Here is a 23,741-nt window from a genome sequence, read left to right as displayed (position 1 = left end):
GTTCTATGGCCTGTAACTGGGGATAACACACCGACCCCCGACCTCACAAGGAAAGAAAGGCTGCAGGGGGAAAAAACCACCAGCACAGCCAGTGAAATACCTGCTGTCTGCTGGGCTGGGGGATGCACACAGTCCTCCGAGGCAGCCAGAGCTTCCAGCGCCTGCAGCGTGGACACCAGGGCCTCGTCCAGCTCCTGGGCATGGTCGCGCACGGTGCGCGGCTGCACGGCGTCAATCAGCGTGACGGGCAGCTCGTCGTAGAGGAGGCCGCAGAGGTGCCGGCCCTGCTCCTGGCTCTGGGCGGCCGCCCGGCGCTTCGGGTCGTCCTCGTCCGAGCTGTTGTCGCGGAAGCCGGGCGGAGGGGCGGCGATGGCGGGGAGCAGCGCCGTCGTCTCGTCTTCTTCCTCGTCGCTGCCGGGAGGGGGAAGCGACATCAAGTCCACCATGTTGTCCCGGGCGCCCCCGGCCTTGCTGCCCTTGCCCGGGGCCAGCCGGCTCTTGATCTTGGCCTGGCAGGACTCGCAGTAGAGCTGGGGGCCGTCGCTCCGCGGGTGGGTGTCTATGGTGTGAGCCCGGGCCCTGCTCGCCTGCCCGGCTCTCTCCAGCCCATCCGGCGCCTCCGCGGCCGCCCCGTCGTAGCCTTGGCCGGAGCTTTTGGAAGTGGGGTCGGATTTGGTCCTGGGCCGAGTCTCCTCCAGCAACACGAGGTTTCCGTTGATGTCCGTCCCGCCGTCTCTCTCCTTCCTCTGCTCACGCATGTGCAGGTAGCAAAAGCCGACGAGCTCCGAGTCCGACGCGCGGGCGCCCGCGGCCCCGGCTGCTCCGGCGCTGCTGCCGCAGCCACCCAGCGGCTCGCCGGCCTTCCTCCCCGCCGCTGCAGCCCGAGGGGCGGCGTGTGCCGCGACGTGATCTACAGCAAAGGCAGCACAGGGCCGGGAGCTAGCCGGGAGCCAGCCCAGCTAGGCCGGGAGCAGGGCGGCGGGACGGGCCTGTTCCACAGCCACAGCCGCGTCGCCTGCGGCTCACTGGGCCTCTGGGCCAGCCAGGAGTGAGTGCAGAGGAGTGTCCTCAACATGCACATCACAGAATGGGCTTGGAGTGGACCTTTGAAGCCCATCGCCCCTGCCATGAGCAGGACAGCTTGCTCAGAGCCCCATCCAGCCTGACCCTGAGTGTTTCCAGGGATGGGGCATCTGCCATCTCCCTGGGCAGCCTGTGCCAGCGTCTCACCACCCTCATCAGAACAAATTTACTCCTTTTGCCTGGTCTGAATCCATCTTCTTTCAGTTTAAAACCACGATGCCTTGTCCTGCTGCTACAGGCCCTGTGGAAAGGTCTGCCCTCATAAGCCCCCTCTAAGTACTGAAAGGACACAACAAGGTCTCCCTGGAGCCTTCCCTTCTCCAGGCTGAACAACCCCAACTCTCACAGCCTGTCCCATCCCTCTGATCACTTCTGTGGCCCTCTGTACCCACTCCAGCAGCTCTGTACCTTTCCTGTCCTGAGCTGCACAGAGGGCAGACCCCAGGTGGGGTCTCAGGAGGGCAGAGCAGAGGGGCAGAATCCCCTCCCTGCACCCACTGGCCACGCTGCTTTTGATGCAGCCCAGGTCACAGTTGCCTTCCTGGGCCTCAGACACACATTGACAGCTCATGTCCAACTTCTCACCCACCAGTACCCCCAAGTCCCTCTCTACAGGGCTGCTCTCAACCCCTTCATCCCCCAGCCTGTATTGATACTGGGGGTTGCCCCAACCCAGGGGCAGGTCCTTGCACTTGGCCTTGTGGAACCTCATGAGGTTCACATGGGCCCACTCCTTGAGCTTGTCCAGGTGCCTCTGGATGCCATCCCATCCCATCCCATCCCATCCCATCCCATCCCATCCCATCCCATCCCATCCCATTCCATCCCATCCCATCCCATCTCCCAGGCATCTCAACTGCATCTCTCAGCTGGGTGTCATCTGCAAAGTGGCTGAGGGCTGCATCCATCCCACTGTGTCACTGATGAAGATATTAAACAGTACTGGACTCTGCCCTTGCCCTTGGTGACCCTCAGCAGGTTCCTCTCTGCCCAACTCTCCAGCTGGTCGAGATCCCACTGAATGGCAGCACAGCCTCTTGGGAATCAGCCAGTGCTCCCAGTTTGGTGCCAGCAGGGAACTCACTGAGGGTCCCTCTGTCCCCTCATCCAGGTGCTTGATGAAGATGTTGAGCCAGACTGGCCCCAGAACCCATCCCTGTGGAACTCCACTGGCCACAGGCCTCCAACCTGACTCTGTGCCATTGATCAGCACCCTCTGGGCTCTGTCATGAGCTTTCTGATGAGGGTGTTGTGGGAGACAGTGTCCAGAGCCTTGCTGAACTCAAGGCAGATGCCATCCCACTGCTCTCCCCTCATCTAGCCAGCCAGTCATGCCATCATAGAAGGCTCTCAGGTTGGTCAAGCAGGATTCCAACCCTCCCAGTAGCTTGCTGGGAGGCAGAGCTGGGCAGAGCCAGAGGAGGGCTGGCCAGCACAGCGGGCGCTGAGACACAGGGACGTGGGTGCCACACCACCGAGCCACCAGCAGCCCGTGGCAGCGCCTCCAGCCTCAGCCTGCCCGTTCCCACGTCATCTGGCAGCGTGAAATTGCTGGCATCAGCTTTGCAGAACCTTGGCCAGCCCAAGCAGTTCTTCTCAAGCAGTTCTCCAATGCAGCTTGGCTGACCTTCAGTGACAGCCCACCCCCGAGTCCCTCGCTGCCCACCATCTAGGCACTGTTTCTGTCTGCCTGGCAGCTAGCAGGTGAGGCTAACTGTGAAAAAGCCCTCTGCTCCTGCTGTTAAGCACTTCCACCCAACAGCCTCCCCTTGCTCCCTAATGCAAGGCTGGAATATTGCTTGAACTTGTGGCCAGTGGGGCAGCTCTCAGGAGGGGCATCACTCTGGGTTAGAGGGGGACTCGTGCAGCTGCTGCCAGGGGGATGCAGGCTCTGGCTTGCCAAGTATCAATTCAATCCAATCAATCCTAATTAAATTCATTAGCTCAACAAATTGGATGATTTGGCTCCTGAAACATGAGCCTGTGTTACATTGTTCATCACCTGCAATGCCAAAGCCCCAATCAAAGCAGTCTGTCATCGGAGGAGGTTGAGGCACTCAGTGATGCCAGCCGTGCCAGACAGCCCTGATGGGCACAGCTGAAGCAGGGCCTGTCTCTGGATGGGGCCAAAACCCCCAAATCCAGCATCCAGCTGCTGGATGACAAAGAGCTGAGAGAGCAACCAAGGGCATGGAACTGCTCAGCTGCTGGTGGTTGCTGGTGGAACTGGAGAGAGGATGCAGCAGGGAAACAAATCACCTGTGTAACTCCAGCAGACACAACCCTTCCTGCCAGGGTGAGGGTCTGGCACATGGCTCTGCAGGGAAATGCAGAGAGATGGATCCAGCCAACAGCACCCAGACAGGGGCTGTGTCTCTGACAAGGGCTGTAGCTCAGAGGAGGTTTGAGTGGGCCTCAGGGAGGATGGATGTGTGCCTCTGCTAGGCAGAAAGCGTGGGCCAGGCTTTGATTTTACATTGAAGGTTCTGGCAAAGCCTGGAAACTCAAAGCCTGGGCTGACTTAACCCATCTCAGTGAGGCTTTGGTATGATTCCTGCCCATGCTAATGACCAAGAGCCCCTGCTCCCTGTGATGTGCCCAGCTCCTGGCAGCTCAGCCTGCCACTGTAGCCACACCAGAACCATGAGCACACTAAATTCACTCCTCCTAAAGGCTGGGCTGAATGTCCTGGGTCTGCAGGGAAACTGATCCACTGCCCTGGTCAGAGAGGTTTTCATTGCACCTCTGCAGACAGTCCAGGCCACCCAGGCAGCCACCAGCTCTTTGCTCTGAAGACCATGGATCCATCACTCCATCGCTGTCCTGCCCACGCTCTGACCCCCGCTCACACTCACTCCAGCCCCTGCAGAGTGACATTGGTTTATGGAGACTCTCAAGAAAGAACAAGACCTCCTACCTGCCTTGGCATAGGTTTAGACCATGCCCACGAAGCAAAATGTCCCTCAGGAAAAATCCTGGCTGTGACCACAGCTGCTGGAGTGTGGAAAAGCACCACTCACACCTGCTGAGGCATCCCCTGGGTGACCAGTAACAGTGGGTGCCACCAGCCTCCCTCTGAGCCCCTGGGGATGTTCTGGGATGCTCTCTGCTCTGACTCCCCACAGCCCTGTGCCCTGGGTGTCTCTGTAGCCCACCTCAGGGTGGCATGACCCAGGGAAGCACCACTCCTTGGTGGCTGAATGTGTCACCCAGAGCAGGGCACAGTGACAGCCGTCAGTCTGACACACAGCTCAGGGAAGGAAACCATGAGTGTACACTCACACCAACACCACCCACCAGGCCTTTCACTGAGGCTACTGCACATGCTTTCCTGATGCCTCCTGTGAGTGTCCTGCCACATGTGCCAAGTCCACATCCACGTGCCTTCCTCAGGCCTCAGGGGCACTGAATCTTTTCCCTTGCACCCTTTAGCCCTCAGCACTCCTCCCACCTCCCTTGAGGAGGCAGCTTTGGCACTGCCAGCTAAAGCAAAGCCCTGTCACAGCACTCTGGAGCTGTAGTGTCACTCAGGAGCTCTGGGGGGACCCTTCCAGTGTCTGCTGGGTTGGCATTTTGCCCATCTCCAGCTACTGGTGCTGTATTTCCACTCTCACACAGCACCTCCTGGCTGTGCTGCAGGAGCCTCCAGAGCACTGAGTGCTCAGAGCCCGAGCTGACACAAGTCAGGCTGTACCCACAATAAGGGACTTGTCTCCCTGTTCTCTGGTGAAAAGGAGGTTCTGCTGGCTCTGCACAATGGCAGCAGAGGGGAGATGCCAGAGAAACCCTTCTGCTTTCAAAGGGTGACCCGGGTGGAGGGAGGAGCAGGAGGGGGAGGCTGGGGAATGGGCTTGCACAGAAAGCAGAGGCTGAAACGTACCTGCCTTGATAATCTGAGGTGGGGGTGGCTGGCTGGGGGCCCTGGAGAAGATCATCCTCTTGGAATCCACCAGCAGGCGGCAGTAGCCTGCGATCAGGCAGGCGAAGTTGGTGGCTTCAGGCCACTCCATCAGCAGCACCAGCGGCTGGAAGGCAAGAGAGGCAAAGCACGTCAGGGCTGTGCTCAGCTGACAGCAGGGCAGTGCCCCAGAGGGGTTGCACTGGGGCCCTGCACTGGTGTAACTGGTGAGCTGACAGGCACCCACGCTGCTCCAGCCCACCCAGGGATTGCTGGGCATTGCTGTGCACCTTGCTGCAGCTGCAGTCCCTGCTGTGCATGGAGGGCCCCTGTGCAACTGCCTCCTGCTGGTTTGTGTGTCAGCTCTGAGCTCATCTGCAAGCACAAGGCCCTGGGGAGCTCAGGGAGTTTGTGGAGTCTCCAGCTGCCAGAACCCCTGTTTCATTGCAGGCACCACACAGCCCTTCCATAACCTCAGATACCTGCTGCCAGCAAGATGCAGAAAGGGCAAACTCCCCCATTCCAGGCTCCCCCAGCCTCCACTCTGAGCCCAAGGAGCTTATTTACATGTAACCCTTTGGAAAATTCAGCTTGTGCTTAGGAGCAGATGGTGTCTCTCTTTTAGGAGAGCTAAAAAAGGTCCTTGCTTTAAACAGAAGACAAAATCAGACACGATCTGCATGCCACATACAACCTCTCTGCACAGCCTGGCAGCACACACCGTGACTCCCTGGCTCCTGGGAGAAGGTTGGCTAGCCCAGGGCAGGTTGGCTAGGCTCAGGGAAAGTTGGCTGGGCTCAGGGAAAGTTGGCTGGGCTCAGGGAAGGTTGGTTAGCTCAGGGAAGGTTGGTTAGCCAAGGGCAGGTTGGCTAGCCCAGGGCAGGTTGGCTAGCCCAGGGAAGGTTGGCTAGTCTGGGGAAGGTTGGCTAGCCCAGGGAAGGTTGGCTAGTCTGGGGAAGGTTGGCTAGCCCAGGGAAGGTTGGCTAGCTCAGGGAAGGTTGGTTAGTCCAGGGCAGGTTGGTTAGCCCAAGGAAGGCTGGCTAGTCTGGGGAAGGTTGGTTGGCCCAGGGCAGGTTGGCTAGGCTCAGGGAAGGTTGGCTAGCCTGGGGAAGGCTGGCTAGCCCAGGGAAGGTTGGCTGGCCTGAGGAAGGCTGGCTAGGCTGAGGGCAGGTTGGCTAGGCTCAGGGAAGTTTGGCTAGCCCAGGGAAGGTTGGCTAGCCTGGGGAAGGCTGGCTAAGCTCAGGGAAGGTTGGCTAGACTCAGGGAAGTTTGGCTAGCCCAGGGAAGGTTGGCTAGCCCAGGGCAGGCTGGCTAGCCCAGGGAAGCTGGCAGGGGGGGATGCACTCTTGTCTGCCTGGTGGTTCCTGTGCAGTGCTGGGACGTGGCTGGGCAGCACAGTCTGTGCCAGCACAGCTCTGCCCAGCAGCCTGTGTCCAGGCTGAGCCCCCAGCCCTGCCCAAGGCAGGTGTGGGACAGAACTAACATCCCCAGTGACCTCCAGCCCTCATCTACCCCTTGCACAAGGCACCCTGAGCCAAGGGACCCTTGTCCCCAGGTACAGAGCTTATCAGGCTGCTGGAGGGTGTTCACCTGCTGCTGTGGCTGGGGCTGTCCCTCCAGCCACACTCACTCTCTGGCACACTGATTGCTCTCCAGGGCTCAGAACAACTCCTTCACCACACCCAGGTGCAAGCCAAGCCTGTGTTAAAACCCACTGAAGCCTGTGCAGTTGGCAAAGGCAGACCCAGCCTTACAGAGCCACTCTGGACTGTGCAATCCTGGGTATGGAGCCACCAGCCTGGGCAGAGCCACAGCTGGTCCCCAAGCCACGACAGCCCCTGGCAGGGGGCTCCTAGGGTCAGGGTAAAGAGGTTCCCTCCTTGGCTGCTGTGCAGGAGGAGGAAAGGACAATAAACAGCCCAATGTGGAAGAGAAATAACCCAAGAAGCAAACATGTGCTGAGAGTCTCTGCCCCTCCCTGCTTGAGGAGACTTTGCATCATGGAAAGTAAACCTGAGATGACACACATCAAAGGGAAAGCATCAGAGGGAGAGGGGAGAAGGTTCTGTACACAGCTCAGAGGAGGCAGGCATGCAGTGTGAGGGGGGGTGCCACCTCTCAGCCCAGCTCCAGGCTTGACATAAGTGATGAAGGGAAACCATGTGTTCCAGTTCTGCTGTATGAAGCATCCTTAGAACAAGTGTCTTCTACACAGGGCTGAGCCTTCTTGGGCTTTGCAAGCCATCTGCTGAATCAGGAGACATTAGCACATCTCCCCCTCTGCTATGCAGCAGTGAGATTCAGTGCTGGCAACAAGGTGGGCAGCAAACACCAAGGGGAGGGCAGAAATGGCTGCTGAGTGTCCACTACTGGAGATGAAATGCAGGGGCTGAGAATTCCCTTTCACAAGGACAAATATGGGACTAGTCCCACCATGTGTGAGCCACACAGCAGTCACAGCCAGCCCTTGGGGCTCTGAGGCTGAGGGGCACAGACAGGGCCCTCACTGCCTCCCTGGCAGCTTTCTCCATGCAGCCTGTGGCACAGCCCATGGCACAGCTTGTGGCACAGCCCATGGAACAGCCCATGACACACCCCATGGCACAGCCTGTGGCACAGCACATGGCACAACCTATGGCACAGTCTGTGGCACAGCCCATGGCACAGCCCGTGGCACAGCCTGTGGCACAGCCCATGGCACAACCTATGGCACATCCTGTGGCACAGCCCATGGCACAAATTGTGGCACAGCCTGTGGCACAGCCCATGGAACAGTCCATGACACATCCCATGACACAGCCCATGGCACAACCTATGGCACATCCTGTGGCACAGCTCATGGCACAGCCTGTGGCACAGCCCATGACACAACCTATGCCACAGCCTGTGGCACAGCCCATGGAACAGTCCATGATACACCCCATGGCACAGCCTGTGGCACAGCCCATGGCACAACCTATGGCACAGCCCATGGCACAGCCTGTGGCACAGCCTGTGTCACAGCCCATGACACACCCCATGGCACAGCCTGTGGCACAGCCCATGGCACAGTCTGTGTCACAACCCATGACACACCCCATGGCACAGCCTGTGGCACAGCCCATGGCACAGCCCATGGCACAACCTATGGCATATCCTGTGGCATAGCTCATGGCACAGCCTGTGGCACAGCCCATGACACAACCTATGCCACAGCCTGTGGCACAGCCTGTGGCACAGCCCATGGAACAGTCCATGACACACCCCATGGCACAGCCTGTGGCACAGCCCATGGCACAACCTATGGCACATCCTGTGGCATAGCTCATGGCACAGCCTGTGGCACAGCCCATGGCACAACCTATGGCACAGCCCATGGCACAGCCTGTGGCACAGCTCCACTTTCCCGGCTGGGCAGCAGCACCCCAGAGCCAGCCCAGCTGCCATCTGCCCCCAGGGAGCTCAGCTTCAGGATGTTCCCCCCCAGCAGACACAGGACTCTGGGTTCTTGCTGGCAAGATGCAGCCCCTGGATCCATCCACCTGAAGGGACACAACACTGAGCCACAACCACCCTGGCTGCTGCTGACCAATAAACCACACACAAGGCACCACAATGCCTCTGAGCAAGCCCAGCCTCCAGCCTGGCTTTAGTCAGGCTGTGCTCAGGGATGGCCAGTGACAGGACAAGGGGCAACAAGCTGGAACTGAAGAGCTTCCAAAGAGACACAAGGAGGAATTTGTTCCCTGTTGAGGTGAGGCAGCACTGGCAGGGGCTGCCCAGATGGGCTGTGGAGGCTCCTTCTCTGGAGACATTCCAACCCAGCTGGTTCCTGTGTGCCCTGCTCTAGGTGGTGCTGCCCTGGCAGGGGGGTTGCACTGGCTGAGCTCTGCAGGTCCCTTCCAGCCCTTGAGGCTCTGTGTGCCTGGCATGCTGAGGTTAATTGCAGCCCTCTCCTATGACAAAGAGGAATCTGAACACTGAGGAGCATTACAGCTTAGCAGGGGCCTTGGCAATGCTGCTCCTCACACCCTGCTGACCCAGCAGCTCAGAGCTCCCTCACTCACCAACGTCCAAATGTTGTTCTGTTACTGTTATTTGGGGTTCAGTCACTTTGGGGACAGCCTGGAGCTGTGCACTCACGCTCTGGCAGTGCTCCAGCGAGCTCCCATGGCCTGGGAGCCTGTGCTGCAGGAGCTCTGAGCCCTCCTCAGTGCTTGGACAGGACAGGGAGTGTGAGCAGAGCGGCTGCAGATGGGCTGGGTATCCCCAGGCCCTGCTGGCTCCTCTGCAGCTCACTAACAGGCTGTAACCCTTGCCCACGTGGGGTTCCAAGACTGACTCTCTCTCTCTTCCACCCATGTAGGTAATTTTGCTGAGGCTGCAGCAGATGAGATGCCTTGGAAACTTTCCCCCTGCTGCCACCCCTCCCTGAGAGCCACCAACAGCTCTGAAAGCGATGCCTGGGGTCAAGAGGCAACGAGGCAACAGGAGCTCAGCACTTCCTCGGGGACCCAGGCTCCCAGCAGGAGATGGCAGGGATGGCAGCCAACAGAGGTGTTGCTTTTGGACACTGGTCACCCTGTTCCACACGGGCAGCTGAGAGCTGGCACAGGAGAGCTGAGCAAACGTTGACTTTCTGAACAGCTGCATCACTCCCAAGTGATGCTGCCAAAGCCTTTGGATGGTAAATTCAGGGCAGCTTTGCAGGGAGCTGCTCCAAACAACACAGGGCTGTGCTTTGGGCTTCCTTGTGGTACCCATGTCTTGCAGCAAATGGGATTGCCCTTCTTTCCTTTGGGAACATCCCTGAGGGAGCAGTGAGGGCATGTTCCTGTGGTCAGTGCTCAAGGGGCTGGGGCTCACCCCAAATCCCTCCTTCCCCCTTTTATACCTCACTGCTGGATCTCAACCAGAGCTGACAACAAGGCAGCAGCCTCAAAGGGGATCAACAAGGCAGCAGCCTCAAAGGGGATGAAGCTTCACAAGGTTTCTAAAGCTGGTGGTGCAGCAGAGCAGAGACTTCTGTGGGCAGGTGGGAGGCTGCAGCAGGAGCAGAACTGGTGTCACTGCTCTCAGATCTGCTCCCTGCAGAGGTGAAAGTGCCCACAGAGTGCAGCAGCACTTTCCCAGCTGTTAACAGGAGGAGAACCAGAGGGATACCCCACTTCATAACTAGTTCCCCACTGGTGATTAGGTGGGGTAAGCCTCTGGTTCTCCTCCTGCCACCCACCAGTGGTGTGTCTCATGCCACTGCCCATCCTCCTCGCTGGCACGTTCTCACAGCAGCAGCAGCAGAGGCTCCTGCCACGCTGGCCCCAAGGGCTCTGCTTCCTTGGGATGCCAGAGCAGACAGCCCCCAAGGGCTCTTGTCAAGGCAGCAGTACCTTTGGGATGAAAGGTGGTTTCACACAGAAGCAAACTCCCTGGGATAACCCCACTGCCCTCAAACACTAAGCATCAGATTCCCAGTGGGCTGCACAGGCAAAGCTTCATCTGGAACACACCCAACATGAAAAGAGGCTCATTTAAAAGAGCATGTTCTTTCTCCAGCTAAATGCACAGCACCAGCCTGACCCTTCACTCACCCTGGCTTTCTGGATTTGCTAATGAGACAAGTCACAAGTTTCCTGCTTGGCAACAAGTCTCTGCAAAGCAAACCAAAAGGCATTTGTACTGGGTCTGACAGAGGACTTTTCCATTGGCTTATTAAAGACACTGTGCTGCCCTGCCTCTAAATCAAACCTGCATATCCTCCTGGTGAATATCCTCCTGTTCAAAGGTGGAGGCTTCATAGAAGAGTGCCTGGAGGAAGCTTTAGAGCCAGGGTTATGCTGGAGGATCTCAACAGGCCTGGGATTGAAATGAATTGGTGGCCTGATCCTTGCATGCTGTAACCCTTCAGCTGAGGTGCATTATCCTCTTAATGTCCCCCCTTTATCCTGTACTTTCATGTACCCTTCCTACTTTAATGTGGTGCAGGAGGAAGGTGGGAGATGACTTGACATAATTGATGTTCCCTGGTTTACTTGAGGTGCACTGCCAAGCTTATGTTTGGCATCCAGGCATCCAGGCCTAAGGAGGCAGCAGCCAATCTTTCCCTTGTACACTGACCCTTCCTTCCCTCCCTTGAAGCATGATTAACTCAGCTCTGTCAATACCAGGCTGCTTCTGATTAGGACCATTATTTCCCATGTGCTGATCAATAACCCTTTGTCAGCAGCAAAGCTTCAGCTCCTTCCCTGGGGGCTGAGCAGCTGCTACCTCCATGGGCTGAGGGGCTTGTTCCCTGCAGGGATGGGCCTCACAAGAGCACAGGGCACAGAGAGGCAGCTCCACACGCTGCAGGCTGAGGGCATGAGACCACAGCTGGAGTATTGTGTCCAACTCTGAGCCCCTCAGTTGCAGAAGGACAGGGAGCTGCTGGAGAGAGTCCAGCACAGGGCACAGAGGTGCTGGAGTGGAGCATCTGCCTTGTGCTGAAAGGCTGAGGGAGCTGGGGCTCTGCAGCTTGGAGAAGAGGAGCCTGAGGGGTGAGCTCAGGAATGGTTCCAGATGCATCAAGGGTGGGTGTGAGGAGGCTGGAGCCAGGCTGTGCTCAGGGATGGCCAGTGACAGGACAAGGGGCAACAAGCTGGAACTGAAGAGCTTCCAGAGAGACACAAGGAGGAATTTGTTCCCTGTTGAGGTGAGGGAGCACTGGCAGGGGCTGCCCAGATGGGCTGTGGAGGCTCCTTCTCTGGAGACATCCCAACGCAGCTGGTTCCTGTGTGCCCTGCTCTAGGTGGTGCTGCCCTGGCAGGGGCGTTGCACTGGATGAGCTCTGCAGGTCCCTTCCAGCCCCTGAGAGCCTGTGCCTGGCAGGGCTCTGCTCCTCTGCACTGCACTGGCAGTGCCATGTCCCACCCTGGCTGTGGGTCCAGCCTCCACCTTCCCACCAGGCTGCAGCTGCCACCTGCCTGCCTTTCACCTCCATCCTGGCTCCTCCAAAGGGCTCGTGCTCTTCCCTCTGCAATGTCTAACAAGCAGAGCCTGCTGCTGCTTTTGGCACCCTGCACATGTCCCCTGCTGAGGCAGGTTCCTCAGGATGCCCATGGCTGCAGTGTCATCAGCTGTGCTCAGACCCCCAGGTCTGCTTGTTTGGGCTTTCTTTTGTCCTTTTTAGAAAGAAAGGAACCATATTTAGCTTCACAGCCTTGAAAACTCACCCTCCCCACAGGCTGTGGGACTCCTGTGCTCCTGGCTGCCTCCTGAATGCTGCCTGGCTCCTGTGCAGGGTGCCCAGCACTGGGGCTGGCAATGGGACTGGCACTGGGGCTGGCACTGGGACTGGCACCAAGCTGCTGAAGGCTTTGCTTTACATCCTGCTAGAAAGGCTCTGTGAGAGGCAACAGCTCTGTGAGGTGGGAACAGCTCTGCAAGGGGGGGAACAGCTCTGTAAGGAGGGGAACAGCTCTGCAAGGAGGGGAACAGATCTGCAAGGAGGGGAACAGCTCTGTGAGGGGAGGGAGCTGCATCTGCTTCTCTCACCCCAGAGGCTGAAACAAAGGAAATCTCAGCCCCTCTCTCTCTCTCCCGCATGACAGTGTTTCAGAACAGCTTAATGCAAATAAGCATGAATTGAGCTCAGGGAACTGGAGCCTTTGGTCCCTCCTCTCACCAAAGCCTTGCTCTTCCCGTGGGAGCAATGCAGCCCTTGCTGAGCCCAGGGCAGTGACACAGCCTCCCCTGCCCTCCTCGCTTCTGTGGGGCTCCCTGCCACTTTCAGACTACAGTTTGCCAAAGCACACCGGCCTCAGCACCCCCAGCACATCCCTGGCACGTGGGGTTGGCACCCCAGGGCTGCTGGGGCAGAGGGACCCTGGCTCCAGGCTGCGCCCTGGCTGGGTGTGTGTGCCAGGCTGGAAACATGGCACCACATCAATGGCCAGGCACAGCAGCAGCCTGAGACCTTTCTGAGGTAGTTTTTCCTCCCAGCTAACATGCTGGCTGGCTGTGGGCCCTGCTGGGAGACACAAACCCCAGTGCCTTTGATGGGACAGTGCCCGGTGACGGGCTCCTGCCCCGTGGCACTGGGTCTGGCACAGCTGCCACAGCTCCTCCCTGATGCTGCAGACTCCTGCCCAGGCTCAGGCAATCCAGCTGCCCCTGAGCATTGCTCTTTCCTTGCAATTAACAGGGCTTTGGCAGCATTTCTGACAGACTCAAAGCTATCAATGACAAACAGCTCAGGGGTGGGAAGCTGCAGAACAGAAACGCTCCTCTCAGCACCAACAAAAGCTCTGCTTCTGCCCAGCCTCTGCAGCTGCATGGCCAGGGCTGCAACCTTGGAGCTGTTGGCTGTCAGGAGCTGTCACCATGTGTCCATGGAGCTGCACAGCTCTGCCCATGCCTCCTGCACCAGGGCTGGGTGGTCACAGCAAGCAGCAACCCCTCTGCCTCCTTCATGGCCCAGCAGTGCTGCAGGAGATGCTGGCATTGCCCTTCCTGGGATGCTGGGCTGTAGAAGAGTCCTGAGCTGAGGAGGGGAGCCCAATCCTGAGCTCTTTAGGGAGCTGCATGCCTGGGAGCCCAAACCTGGGCTGTTTAGGGAGGTGCATGCCTGGGAGCCCAAACCTGGGCTGTTTAGGGAGGTGCATGCCTGGGAGCCCAAACATGAGCTGTTTTAGGGAGCTGCATGCCTGGGAACCCAAACCTGGTCTGTTTTAAGGAGATGCATGCCTGGGACTCCAAACCTGAGCTGTTTTAGGGAGCTGCATGCCTGGGAGCCCAAACCTGGGCTGTTTTAAGGAGATGCATGCCTGGGACTCCAAACCTGAGCTGTTTTAGGGAGCTGCATGCCTGGGAGCCCAAACCTGGGCTGTTTTAGGGAGGTGCATGCCTGGGAGCCCAAACCTGGGCTGTTTTAGGGAGGTGCATGCCTGGGAGCCCAAACCTGGGCTGTTTTAGGGAGCTGCATGCCTGGGAGCCCAAACCTGGGCTGTTTTAGGGAGGTGCATGCCTGGGAGCCCAAACCTGGGCTGTTTTAGGGAGGTGCATGCCTGGGAGCCCAAACCTGGGCTGTTTTAGGGAGGTGCATGCCTGGGAGCCCAAACCTGGGCTGTTTTAGGGAGGTGCATGCCTGGGAGCCCAAACCTGGGCTGTTTTAGGGAGGTGCATGCCTGGGAGCCCAAACCTGAGCTGTTTTAGGGAGCTGCATGCCTGGGAGCCCAAACCTCGGCTGTTTTAGTACTGGCTGCTCTCAGACTGGGCATTGGTGCTGGGCAGCTGCAGACCTCAGGAGATGCTGCCCTTTGAGGCCCCCAGACCACTGAGACAAGTGGCATTTAATGCATGAAGATCACAGGAGACACCACGTGCCACCACCCTGTGCTCAGTGAATCCAGCAGCTCCAGACCTAATGCTCAGACACTGGCAAGTCCAGAGTGCAGAAGGAAGAGGGGAGAAGTGTCAGCCCTGGCAGGGCTGGGCCTTTGCCAGCTGGGAATGGCCACAGCTTCTGCAAAGTGCCCACCCTGCTGCCCTGCAGCTGGGGAAGCCCTGTCCTGCCCCAGGCATGTGCTCTGAGCTTTCTCAGAGCTTCCAAGGCAATGTGCCCTGCTCCCTTCGTGGCTATTGAGGTGAAACCTGCTCCTCTCCTCCCAGCAGCTCCCTCAGACACTGCAGGGAATACAAATCCTTCTTGGACTCAGTAGCAGAAGCCTGGAGGCTTTTGTCCCTCTGCCCTGAGGTTGCACAGTTCCTCTCTGAGGGGTCCTGTCAGCATTTCCTCCCCTTTGCCACCCTTGCAGTGGCAACCAGCTAAAGGAAGCAAAGCAGATGCTCCAGCCCTGCCTTTGGATCCCAAATGAGCTGTGTTAAACACAAACCAAAGCCCAGCATGGACAAGCTCCAAACCAAACCAATTAACCACCCAGTGAATCATTTATAAGACAAACACCATTTCCTTTCCTCCTCAACTAAATGCAGATGGTTTCCAGTCTCCTCAAGCCTTGCCTAGCTCCTTGCTGCCAGGCAGATCTGGGCTGTGCTGGCAGGCAGGCAGCAGGTAAGGGCATTGGGCAGTGCTGGCAGTGTGGTTGGGGTGTGCAGGCCTGCCAGCTGATGGCTGACCCCTTTGTTGACTCAGGATGACACAACAGCAATAAACCTGCTGCTTAGAAACTCGAAAGCACCTTTCTTCATGAATCCCTCAGCTGGTATTGGCCATCAGCTGTTTCCACAGTCACCCAGTGAGGAGCTGTGCTGGCTCCCACTGACCCAGGCTGGACCCTGCACTGACCCAGGCTGGACCCTGCACTGACCCAGGCTGCCCATCCCCACTGACCCAGGCTGTCCATCCCCACTGACCCAGGCTGCCCATCCTCACTGACCCAGGCTGTCCATCCCCACTGACCCAGGCTGTCCATCCCCACTGACCCAGGCTGCCCATCCTCACTGACCCAGGCTGTCCATCCCCACTGGCTCAGGCTGCTTGCCCACATCCCTGCCATTCCCTGGGGAACAGCCCAAGGTGCCCCAGCAGCAGCATCCCACAACCAGCACCAGGCACTGGCTGACACAGCCCCTGCCAGGCTCTCACAGGCTTCCAGGGGCACATGGATTTGAGCCCATGTATGGCTCAGCACTCTAATGGTTTACAACTCACAGTGGAAGCATTTGCACCCAGAGCTGCAGCCAGTGACATGTTCAGTGTTCAGCACTGTGAGGGAACCATCCTCTTGTCTGCTTTGCCCAGCCTGCCTGTGTGGGATTAGCACAGGTCTCATTTGGGGGCAGATATTCTGGCTTTCAACCCCATCCCTTTGGCTAATGGCCAAAGGAAGAGAGATGCCAGCAGCCTGTGTGCTGGCAGGGTGCTGACACTCCCAAATGGGATGCTCAGTCTGGCCCAGGTGTGCAGAGGGGCTCTGGGAGACAAAGCTTTGTGGGGAGCTGGATGTGAGCAACCTTTCCTCCAGCATTTGGGAGGCTGGATAGAGGGGATCCAGGAGGAGGAAGCCTGCTGCTGCAGCAGGGAAGGGGAGTGAATTCCTGCTGACAGCAAGGCTGAGGAGAGCAGCACTGGCAATTCCCCCATCAGCCTCCAGTGTGGCCACAGCTCCTGTGGCAGCCCCAGCCTGTGCAACAAGTGCCCTCCACTGTGCCAGGGAGGGATGGTGGCAGGAGAAGGGCCTGTGTAGCCCTCTGTGTGTGCAGAACACAGTTCATGCTGCACATGTGCAGCCCCTGCAGCCATGGGGTGAGCCATGGGCAGGCAGCCATGGAGCCCTCATCAGCCTGGCACCAGAGTGTTCATGCCACACAGATGCCAGGGGCCTGGGCAGCAGCAACCTGAAGGGTTGCTCATGGTGCAGGTGGCATCTCTTGGTTATTTTTGCCCCTGTAAGCAGTAAGGAAGAGCCCCAGTGGGGTTTTGCACAGCCCAGGCAGCTGCAGGGGGGCGCAGGGAGAGGTTTGAGAGGAGGGACAGGTACAGCAGGACACAGGGCAACTGACCTCAGTTGGGAGGGGAGCTGAAGAGGGAATATTACAGATAGCACAGCTGGCCAAATACCCACTGAACTACAAACACAAAGCCCAGAGATGGGGCTGTTGGAGGAGATGAAGGGAGCAGAGGGGCTGAGGAGAGGGCTGTTGCTGCAGCTCAGCTGCTGGACCAGGCACAGAGGCAGCAGCAAAACAGACTGGGAGGAATGAATGAGCCTGGTGGGAGGAAGAGCTAAAATCCCCCAGGAGAGGAGGCAGCAGGAGACTGGGAAGAGAGGGTGATGCTGCTGTGTTTCTGTGTCACATTGCTGCTTCAGCTCTTCCCCATGGGGCTGGGGATGGAGAGGCAATGAAAGCCAGGATGCCCCAAGCAGGCACACACTGCCTGCAAGTCTGCCAGAGACAGACCAGAAACCTGAGCAAAGGCCAAGGGAAGAGCTCCTTAGGATCCTGGGCTGCTGGACCAGGCACCAAAGAAGTCAGTACAGCTCTTACTGCATTGCTGAGCAGAGACAGGGGTGAGGAGGGGTGGTGGGATCTGACCATGGGGGTCAGCTCCCAGAACCAGCACTGCCCCAGGCAACAACTAGCAGGGGGGAACAGCTCTGGGAGGGGGGGAACGGCTCTGTGAAGGGGGTAGGATGGTAACACACAAGGCCCTGGAGGGCATGCACACCAAGGAGTGGAAGGACTGCTCTGTGGGCTCAAGGGGAGGGTAATGGAGCCAGCTGGAAAGGTCCCTGAGGGGTGGCTTACTGGAGCCAGGGACACTTGTGCCCAGGGATGTCCAGTGCTCTCTTCTTGCACTCTTACACCCCCATCCCACTGCCTTCAGTTCATGTAAGAGTCCTGCATGGTTTGACAAGCTCCACAAGCTCTCCTAGTGCCCAGAACCCTGCCAGTGGCCTCCAGCACCTGCACCCAGCCCAGCTGTGGCCATGGACTGCTCCTCTCCAGCCCTCAGCAGGGGCTGCCCAGATGGGCTGTGCAGGCTCCTTCTCTGGAGACATCCCAGCCCAGCTGGTTCCTGTGTGCCCTGCTCTAGGTGGTGCTGCCCTGGCAGGGGGGTTGCACTGGGTGAGATTTCCAGGCCCCTTCCAGCCCTTGAGAGCCTGTGCCTGGCAGGGCTCTGCTCCTCTGCACTGCACTGGCAGTGCCATGTCCCACCCTGGCTGTGGGTCCAGCCTCCACCTTCCCACCAGGCTGCAGCTGCCACCTGCCTGCCTTTCACCTCCATCCTGGCTCCTCCAAAGGGCTTGTGCTCTTCCCTCTGCCATGTCTAACAAGCAGAGCCTGCTGCTGCTTTTGGCACCCTGCACATGTCCCCTGCTGAGGCAGGTTCCTCAGGATGCCCATGGCTGCAGTGTCATCAGCTGTGCTCAGACCCCCAGCTCTGCACACCCCAGGTCTGTTTGTCTGGGCTGCTGGCCTGTGTCACAGCATCACAGAATGGTTACAGCTGGAAAAGATCTTGAGGATCATCGAGCCCAACCCCTCAGCTCACACTGAGCTAAACCACAGCCCTCAGCACCTCATCTCTGTGTCTTGTGAGTATCTCCAGGGCTGGGGACTCCCCCACCTCCCTGGGCAGCCTGTGCCAGTGCTTAATAACCCTCTGGCTGAAAAGGTTCTTCCTCAGCTCCAATCTCAACCTCCCCTGGGGAACTTGAGCCCATTTCCTCAGGTCCCTGCTGTGTGTGCCATGACCAGAACAGCACAGTGCCTGTGCCACACTCCCTCCCTCAGCCCAGCCAGGGCCAGGGCAGCTGCCAAGGACCACACACCCTGTGACTGCAATGGGAAAGAGGCTTTTGAGTCCTCACAAATCTCCAAGACATGCTCCACTTGTGCCCTGAAGCCCACCATCCCCCCCTCCAAGGCAAGCACCCCCAAGCACAGCCTCCCTGCCTGCCCCATGGCACCTGTGCTCACCTTGGCATCCAGGATGCTTGTCTCCACCCGAGCCACCCCCTGGTTCTCCCTGAAGAGCTGGATCTTGCTGACCTTGCTGAACTCTGACAGCACTGTGGTCAGGTTGGTCTTCAGGTCGATGACGTGGCTGATGCCGTGCCGGGGTCCCACCAGCAGCGTGGTGGCTGGCTGCTTCTCATCCTGGAGGTGGGAGAGAAAGGGACAGACACACACACACAGACACACAGACACAGAGACAGGAGTGAGCACACAGCCCTGGGGATGCCCAGCCTGGACCTGCCTCCCCTCATGGAGCCCAGCCTTGGTGTCAGCAGCTTGGCCAGGTCCTGGGTGGCTTTTGCAGAGCAGCAGGTGAAGCTGGTGCCCTCACAGGCTCTCAAGGGCTGGAAGGGACCTGCAGAGCTCAGCCAGTGCAACCCCCCTGCCAGGGCAGCACCACCTAGAGCAGGGCACACAGGAACCAGCTGGGTTGGGATGTCTCCAGAGAAGGAGCCTCCACAGCCCATCTGGGCAGCCCCTGCCAGTGCTCCCTCACCTCAGCAGGGAACAACCTTGTCCTTGTGTCTCTTTGGAAGCTCTTGTGTTCCATTTTACACCCATTGCCCCTTGTCCTGTCACTGGCCATCCCTGAGCCTCTGTGCAGAGCTGGGAACCAGTGTGCAGGGTGCCAAGGCACCAAGCTCTGGAGTGACTGTCCACATGACATATTCAGGTCTGCTGGTGTCACTCCTGAAAGGTAAGAGCATGTGACAAATGTGCCTTGATCTGACATGGCCTCAGAGAGAAGGAAGCCAGAGGAGGCTCAGAAGTGTTCAGAGGAGGCACTGGATGCTTTCAGAAAAGAAGAAAGACTAAAGCCCTGACTGAAAGCTGAGACCTTTCTTGCTGGGGTGAGGCTGAAGCATGGCAGAGAGGTGACACTCACATGAGACCCCTGGATGGGAGATGGAGGGAGAGGGATGCAGAGGTGAGGCAGGCAGTGGGGAGCCTTGGCAGGGCCACCCTTCTGCTTGGCTTGGTGGCTTTCCTCGTGCCATGGGGAAGTGAGGGGGCTCAGGTGAGGGCTGGAGGAGCTGGATGGACACGAGGAGTGGGGCTGTGGCAGTGCCAGCTTCTTGAGAGGAAGCTGCCAGAGATGGTGAGGCCATCCCTGTGGGACCAGCAGCAGGGAATGCTGTGGCCTTTGCCCAGGGGCACCCTGCTCTGGCACAGATGGCAGGATGCTGGTGGGGCAGGACTGAGCCCCAAGCACAAGTCTGAAGACTGCCAGGGAGGTAGTGGAGTCTCCAGCTCTGGAGCTATTCACAAGAGCAGAGGCTGAGCCTGCAGAGCTGAACATCTGCCCCACTGGCTGCAGAGGCTCTGCCTCGTCTGGAGGGGCAAGAGACCAAGGGAAGCTATCTGTGTGGCAGCCACATGTCCCCTGGCTGTCCCCTCCAGCACACACTCAGGACCAGTGCCAAGCACCCCCCAGGCCTCCCTGAATTACCATACCAGTCCCACTGTGTTGAAGAGGACCCCAGCGAAGGTGGGCAGCTCGTTCAGGATCCTCAGGTACTGCAGCTTGGCCTGGGCTGTGGAGACCTGACAGAACACATCACATGGGTGATCACCAGCAGCACAGAGGGGGAAGAGCTGCAGGAGACTGGCACACACACACAGGGGGTGTTGGCAGGCAGGTCAGGGGCATGACATGGGGTGCAGGGTGGGGGGGGTCTCTGCTCCTCTGCTGTCCTGGGCAGATGCTGGGAGGTAACTCAGAGCAGAGGCACAGCCAGGGAGGAGCCCAGAGCTTTGATGCAGAACCTCCCCAGGGGATGTATATATCCTGGGGGATGGGTACATAACCCCCTTGCTCCCCAGGGAGCTCTGTGGCTGCAGGCAGCCAGGCTCAGCCCCCTCCTCCAGAGCTTTCTAAGCCCAGAAGCAGAGATAACAATGAGCACAGCTCAAGCTGCTGTGTGCCACTTGGGTCAAGCTGAGAGCTGCCCCCCAGCTCACCTCACCCCCCTGCCCCTCACTGCAGCCCCTGAAACCCAGGTGAGCTCTTGGAAGAGGATTCAAGAGAGGGGGCACCTCCAGCTCCCATCCAAGGGCACTTAAGCATCACTAAGAGCAGTGCTGGAGCAGCTGGGACAGGGGGCTGGCACAGAGCTGTGGGCAGTGGTGGGCTCACCTTGGTGCTGCCAGGCTGGTTCTGGTGAGCTTTGAGCTGCTGTGAGAGGGCTTTCCGGAGGCTCTTCTCCTTGATGAGCTGCAGCAGCGAGGGGGGCAGGAATGGCTCGAGGCCCCACTCCTTCCTGCAGGGAGGGAAGGGCTGCCTCAGCACACACGGCCAGAGAGAGCCAGAGAGCCCAGGGCAGCCCCTTGCCATCAGAGGGAGCTGCAGCCTCAGCCACGGCGGCAGGAGCAGGGCAGGGGCAGTGCCAGGCGGGGATGGCAGCCCTGGGTGTCACAGCTGGCAGAGAGCAGAGCTCAGCTCCCTCCCACCTTCAGGGCAAACCCCAAACCTCCTCTGGAGCCCCCCCTGGGTGCCACCTTCCCTCTTTCTCCCCAAGGCCAGCTGGCACAGACTGACCCCCATGGGTTTAAGGGAGCTGCAGGAGAGCTGAGCCAGGGCTGCACAGTGCCAGGGAGTTGGGCTGAGGCTGCACAGCCAGTGTCTGCTCCTTGCCTGGGATGCCAGGCAGAGAATGAGCACAGGCAAAGCCCCTGGCAGCCCTGGCGAGGCTGTGGCGTGTGTGCAGGGAGCTTAAATGGCCTCATGGTGGGCACAGGGGCTGTGTGGCACTGCCAGGGAGTGCATGACACTGCCAGGGAGTGCATGGCACTGCCAGGGACTGGGTGGCACTGCCAGGGGCTGCATGGCACTGCCAGGGACTATGTGGCACTGTAGGAGACTGTGTGACACTGCCAGGGAATGCATGGCACTGCCAGGGACTATGTGGCACTGTAGGAGGACTGTGTGACACTGCCAGGGAATGCATGACACTGCCAGGGGCTGCATGGCACTGCCAGGGGCTGCATGGCACTGCCAGGGGCTGTGTGGCACTGCCAGGGGCTGCATGGCACTGCCAGGGGCTGTGTGACACTGCAGGGGCTGTGTGGCACTGCCAGGGGCTGGGTGGCACTGCTGTTGCATCGGGATCCTCGGCCAGCTCCCCGTGGTGACCCTGCAGTGCCGGTGGCAGCAGCCCCGTGCCAGGGGCGCAGTGGGCAGGGCAGGGGGCACGGAGGGCTGCTGCTGGCAGCACTGGCAGGGGCAGGGGGCAGGGGCAGGGGCAGGGGCAGGGCAGGGGCAGGGGCAAGGCAGGGGCAAAGGCAGGGGCAGGGGCAGGGCAGGGGCAGAGCAGGGGCAGAGCAGGGGCAGGGGCAGGGCAGGGGCATGGGCAGGGCAGGGGCAGGGCAGGGGCAGGGCAGGGCAGGGCAGGGCAGGGGCAGGGCAGGGGCAGGGGCAGGGCAGGGGCAGGGGCAGGGCAGGGGCAGAGCAGGGGCAGAGCAGGGGCAGGGGCAGGGCAGGGGCATGGGCAGGGCAGGGGCAGGGCAGGGGCAGGGCAGGGCAGGGGCAGAGCAGGGGCAGGGCAGGGCAGGGGCAGGGCAGGGGCAGAGCAGGGGCAGAGCAGGGGCAGGGCAGGGGCCGGGGCAGGGCAGGGCAGGGCATGGGCAGGGCAGGGGCAGGGCAGGGGCAGGGCAGGGGCAGGGGCAGGGCAGGGCAGGGGCAGGGGCAGGGGCAGGGCAGGGCAGGGGCAGGGCAGGGGCAGAGCAGGGGCAGGGGCAGGGGCATGGGCAGGGCAGGGGCAGGGGCAGGGCAGGGCAGGGCATGGGCAGGGCAGGGGCAGGGCAGGGGCAGGGCAGGGGCAGGCTGGCAGGGCAGGGCAGGGGCAGGGGCAGGGCAGGGCAGGGCAGGGGCAGGGCAGGGCAGGGGCAGGGCAGGGGCAGGGGCAGGGCAGGGCAGGGCAGGGGCAGGGCAGGGCAGGGCAGGGCAGGGCAGGGGCAGGGGCAGGGCAGGGCAGGGCAGGGGCAGGGCAGGGGCAGGGCAGGGCAGGCAGGGGCAGGGCAGGGGCAGCAGGCAGGGGGCAGGGGCAGGGGCATGGGGCAGGGGCAGGGGCAGGGCAGGGGCAGGGCAGGGCAGGGGCAGGGCAGGCAGGGCAGGGGCAGGGCAGGGCAGGGCATGGGCAGGGCAGGCGGCAGGGGCAGGGGCAGGGGCAGGCAGGGCAGGGCAGGGGCAGGGGCAGGGGCAGGGCAGGGCAGGGCAGGGCAGGGCAGGGGCAGGGGCAGGGGCAGGGGCAGGGCAGGGCAGGGGCAGGGGCAGGGCAGGGGCAGGGGCAGGGGCAGGGGCAGGGCAGGGGCAGGGCAGGGGCAGGGGCAGGGCAGGGCAGGGCAGGGCAGGGGCAGGGGCAGGGGCAGGCAGGGCAGGGCAGGGCAGGGGCAGGGGCAGGGCAGGGGCAGGGGCAGGGCAGGGGCAGGGGCAGGGCAGGGCAGGGCAGGGCAGGGCAGGGCAGGGGCAGGGGCAGGGCAGGCGGCAGGGCAGGGCAGGGGCAGGGGCAGGGGCAGGGCAGGGGCAGGGGCAGGGGCAGGGCAGGGGCAGGGGCAGGGCAGGGGCAGGGCAGGGGCAGGGCAGGGCAGGGGCAGGGCAGGGGCAGGGGCAGGGCAGGGGCAGGGCAGGGGCAGGGGCAGGGGCAGGGCAGGGGCAGGGGCAGGGCAGGGCAGGGCAGGGGCAGGGGCAGGGGCAGGGGCAGGGCAGGGGCAGGGCAGGGCAGGGGCAGGGGCAGGGGCAGGGGCAGGGGCAGGGCAGGGCAGGGGCAGGGGCAGGGGCAGGGCAGGGGCAGGGGCAGGGCAGGGCAGGGGCAGGGGCAGGGGCAGGGGCAGGGCAGGGGCAGGGGCAGGGGCAGGGCAGGGCAGGGCAGGGGCATGGGCAGGGGCAGGGGCAGGGCAGGGCAGGGCAGGGGCAGGGCAGGGGCATGGGCAGGGCAGGGCAGGGCAGGGGCATGGGCAGGGGCAGGGCAGGGGCAGGGGCAGGGGCAGGGGCATGGGCAGGGGCAGGGGCAGGGGCAGGGGCAAGGGGCAGGGGCAGGGGCAGGGCAGGGCAGGGGCAGGGGCAGGGCAGGGCAGGGGCAGGGCAGGGCAGGGCAGGGCAGGGGCAGGGCAGGGGCAGGGGCAGGGCAGGGCAGGGGCAGGGGCAGGGGCAGGGCAGGGCAGGGCAGGGCAGGGCAGGGCAGGGGCATGGGCAGGGGCAGGGGCAGGGCAGGGGCATGGGCAGGGGCAGGGGCAGGGCAGGGGCATGGGCAGGGCAGGGCAGGCAGGGGCAGGGCAGGGCAGGGGCATGGGCAGGCGGCAGGGGCATGGGCAGGGGGGCAGA

The 23,741-nt window shown here is 60.9% G+C and overlaps 1 protein-coding gene across 1 annotated transcript in view; it reads right to left on the bottom strand.

Moving 5' to 3' along the window:
- Positions 1-23,741, bottom strand: part of FRMPD3 (FERM and PDZ domain containing 3) — a 30,053-nt gene that overhangs the window by 3,796 nt on the left and 2,516 nt on the right. The window contains exons 5-9 of the mRNA XM_062006977.1: positions 20,559-20,682; positions 19,877-19,966; positions 18,383-18,562; positions 4,964-5,108; positions 101-910 (exon numbers count right to left, since the gene is read on the bottom strand). Coding sequence (XP_061862961.1) covers positions 101-910; positions 4,964-5,108; positions 18,383-18,562; positions 19,877-19,966; positions 20,559-20,682 — 1,349 coding nt within the window. The remainder of the gene's footprint in view (positions 1-100; positions 911-4,963; positions 5,109-18,382; positions 18,563-19,876; positions 19,967-20,558; positions 20,683-23,741) is intronic.

The sequence above is a fragment of the Colius striatus genome, chromosome 13 (assembly GCF_028858725.1).
Source record: "Colius striatus isolate bColStr4 chromosome 13, bColStr4.1.hap1, whole genome shotgun sequence".
Lineage (NCBI taxonomy): Eukaryota > Metazoa > Chordata > Aves > Coliiformes > Coliidae > Colius > Colius striatus.
The sequence above is the reverse complement of the archived record's forward strand: the minus strand, read 5'-3'. Positions and strand labels throughout refer to the sequence as shown.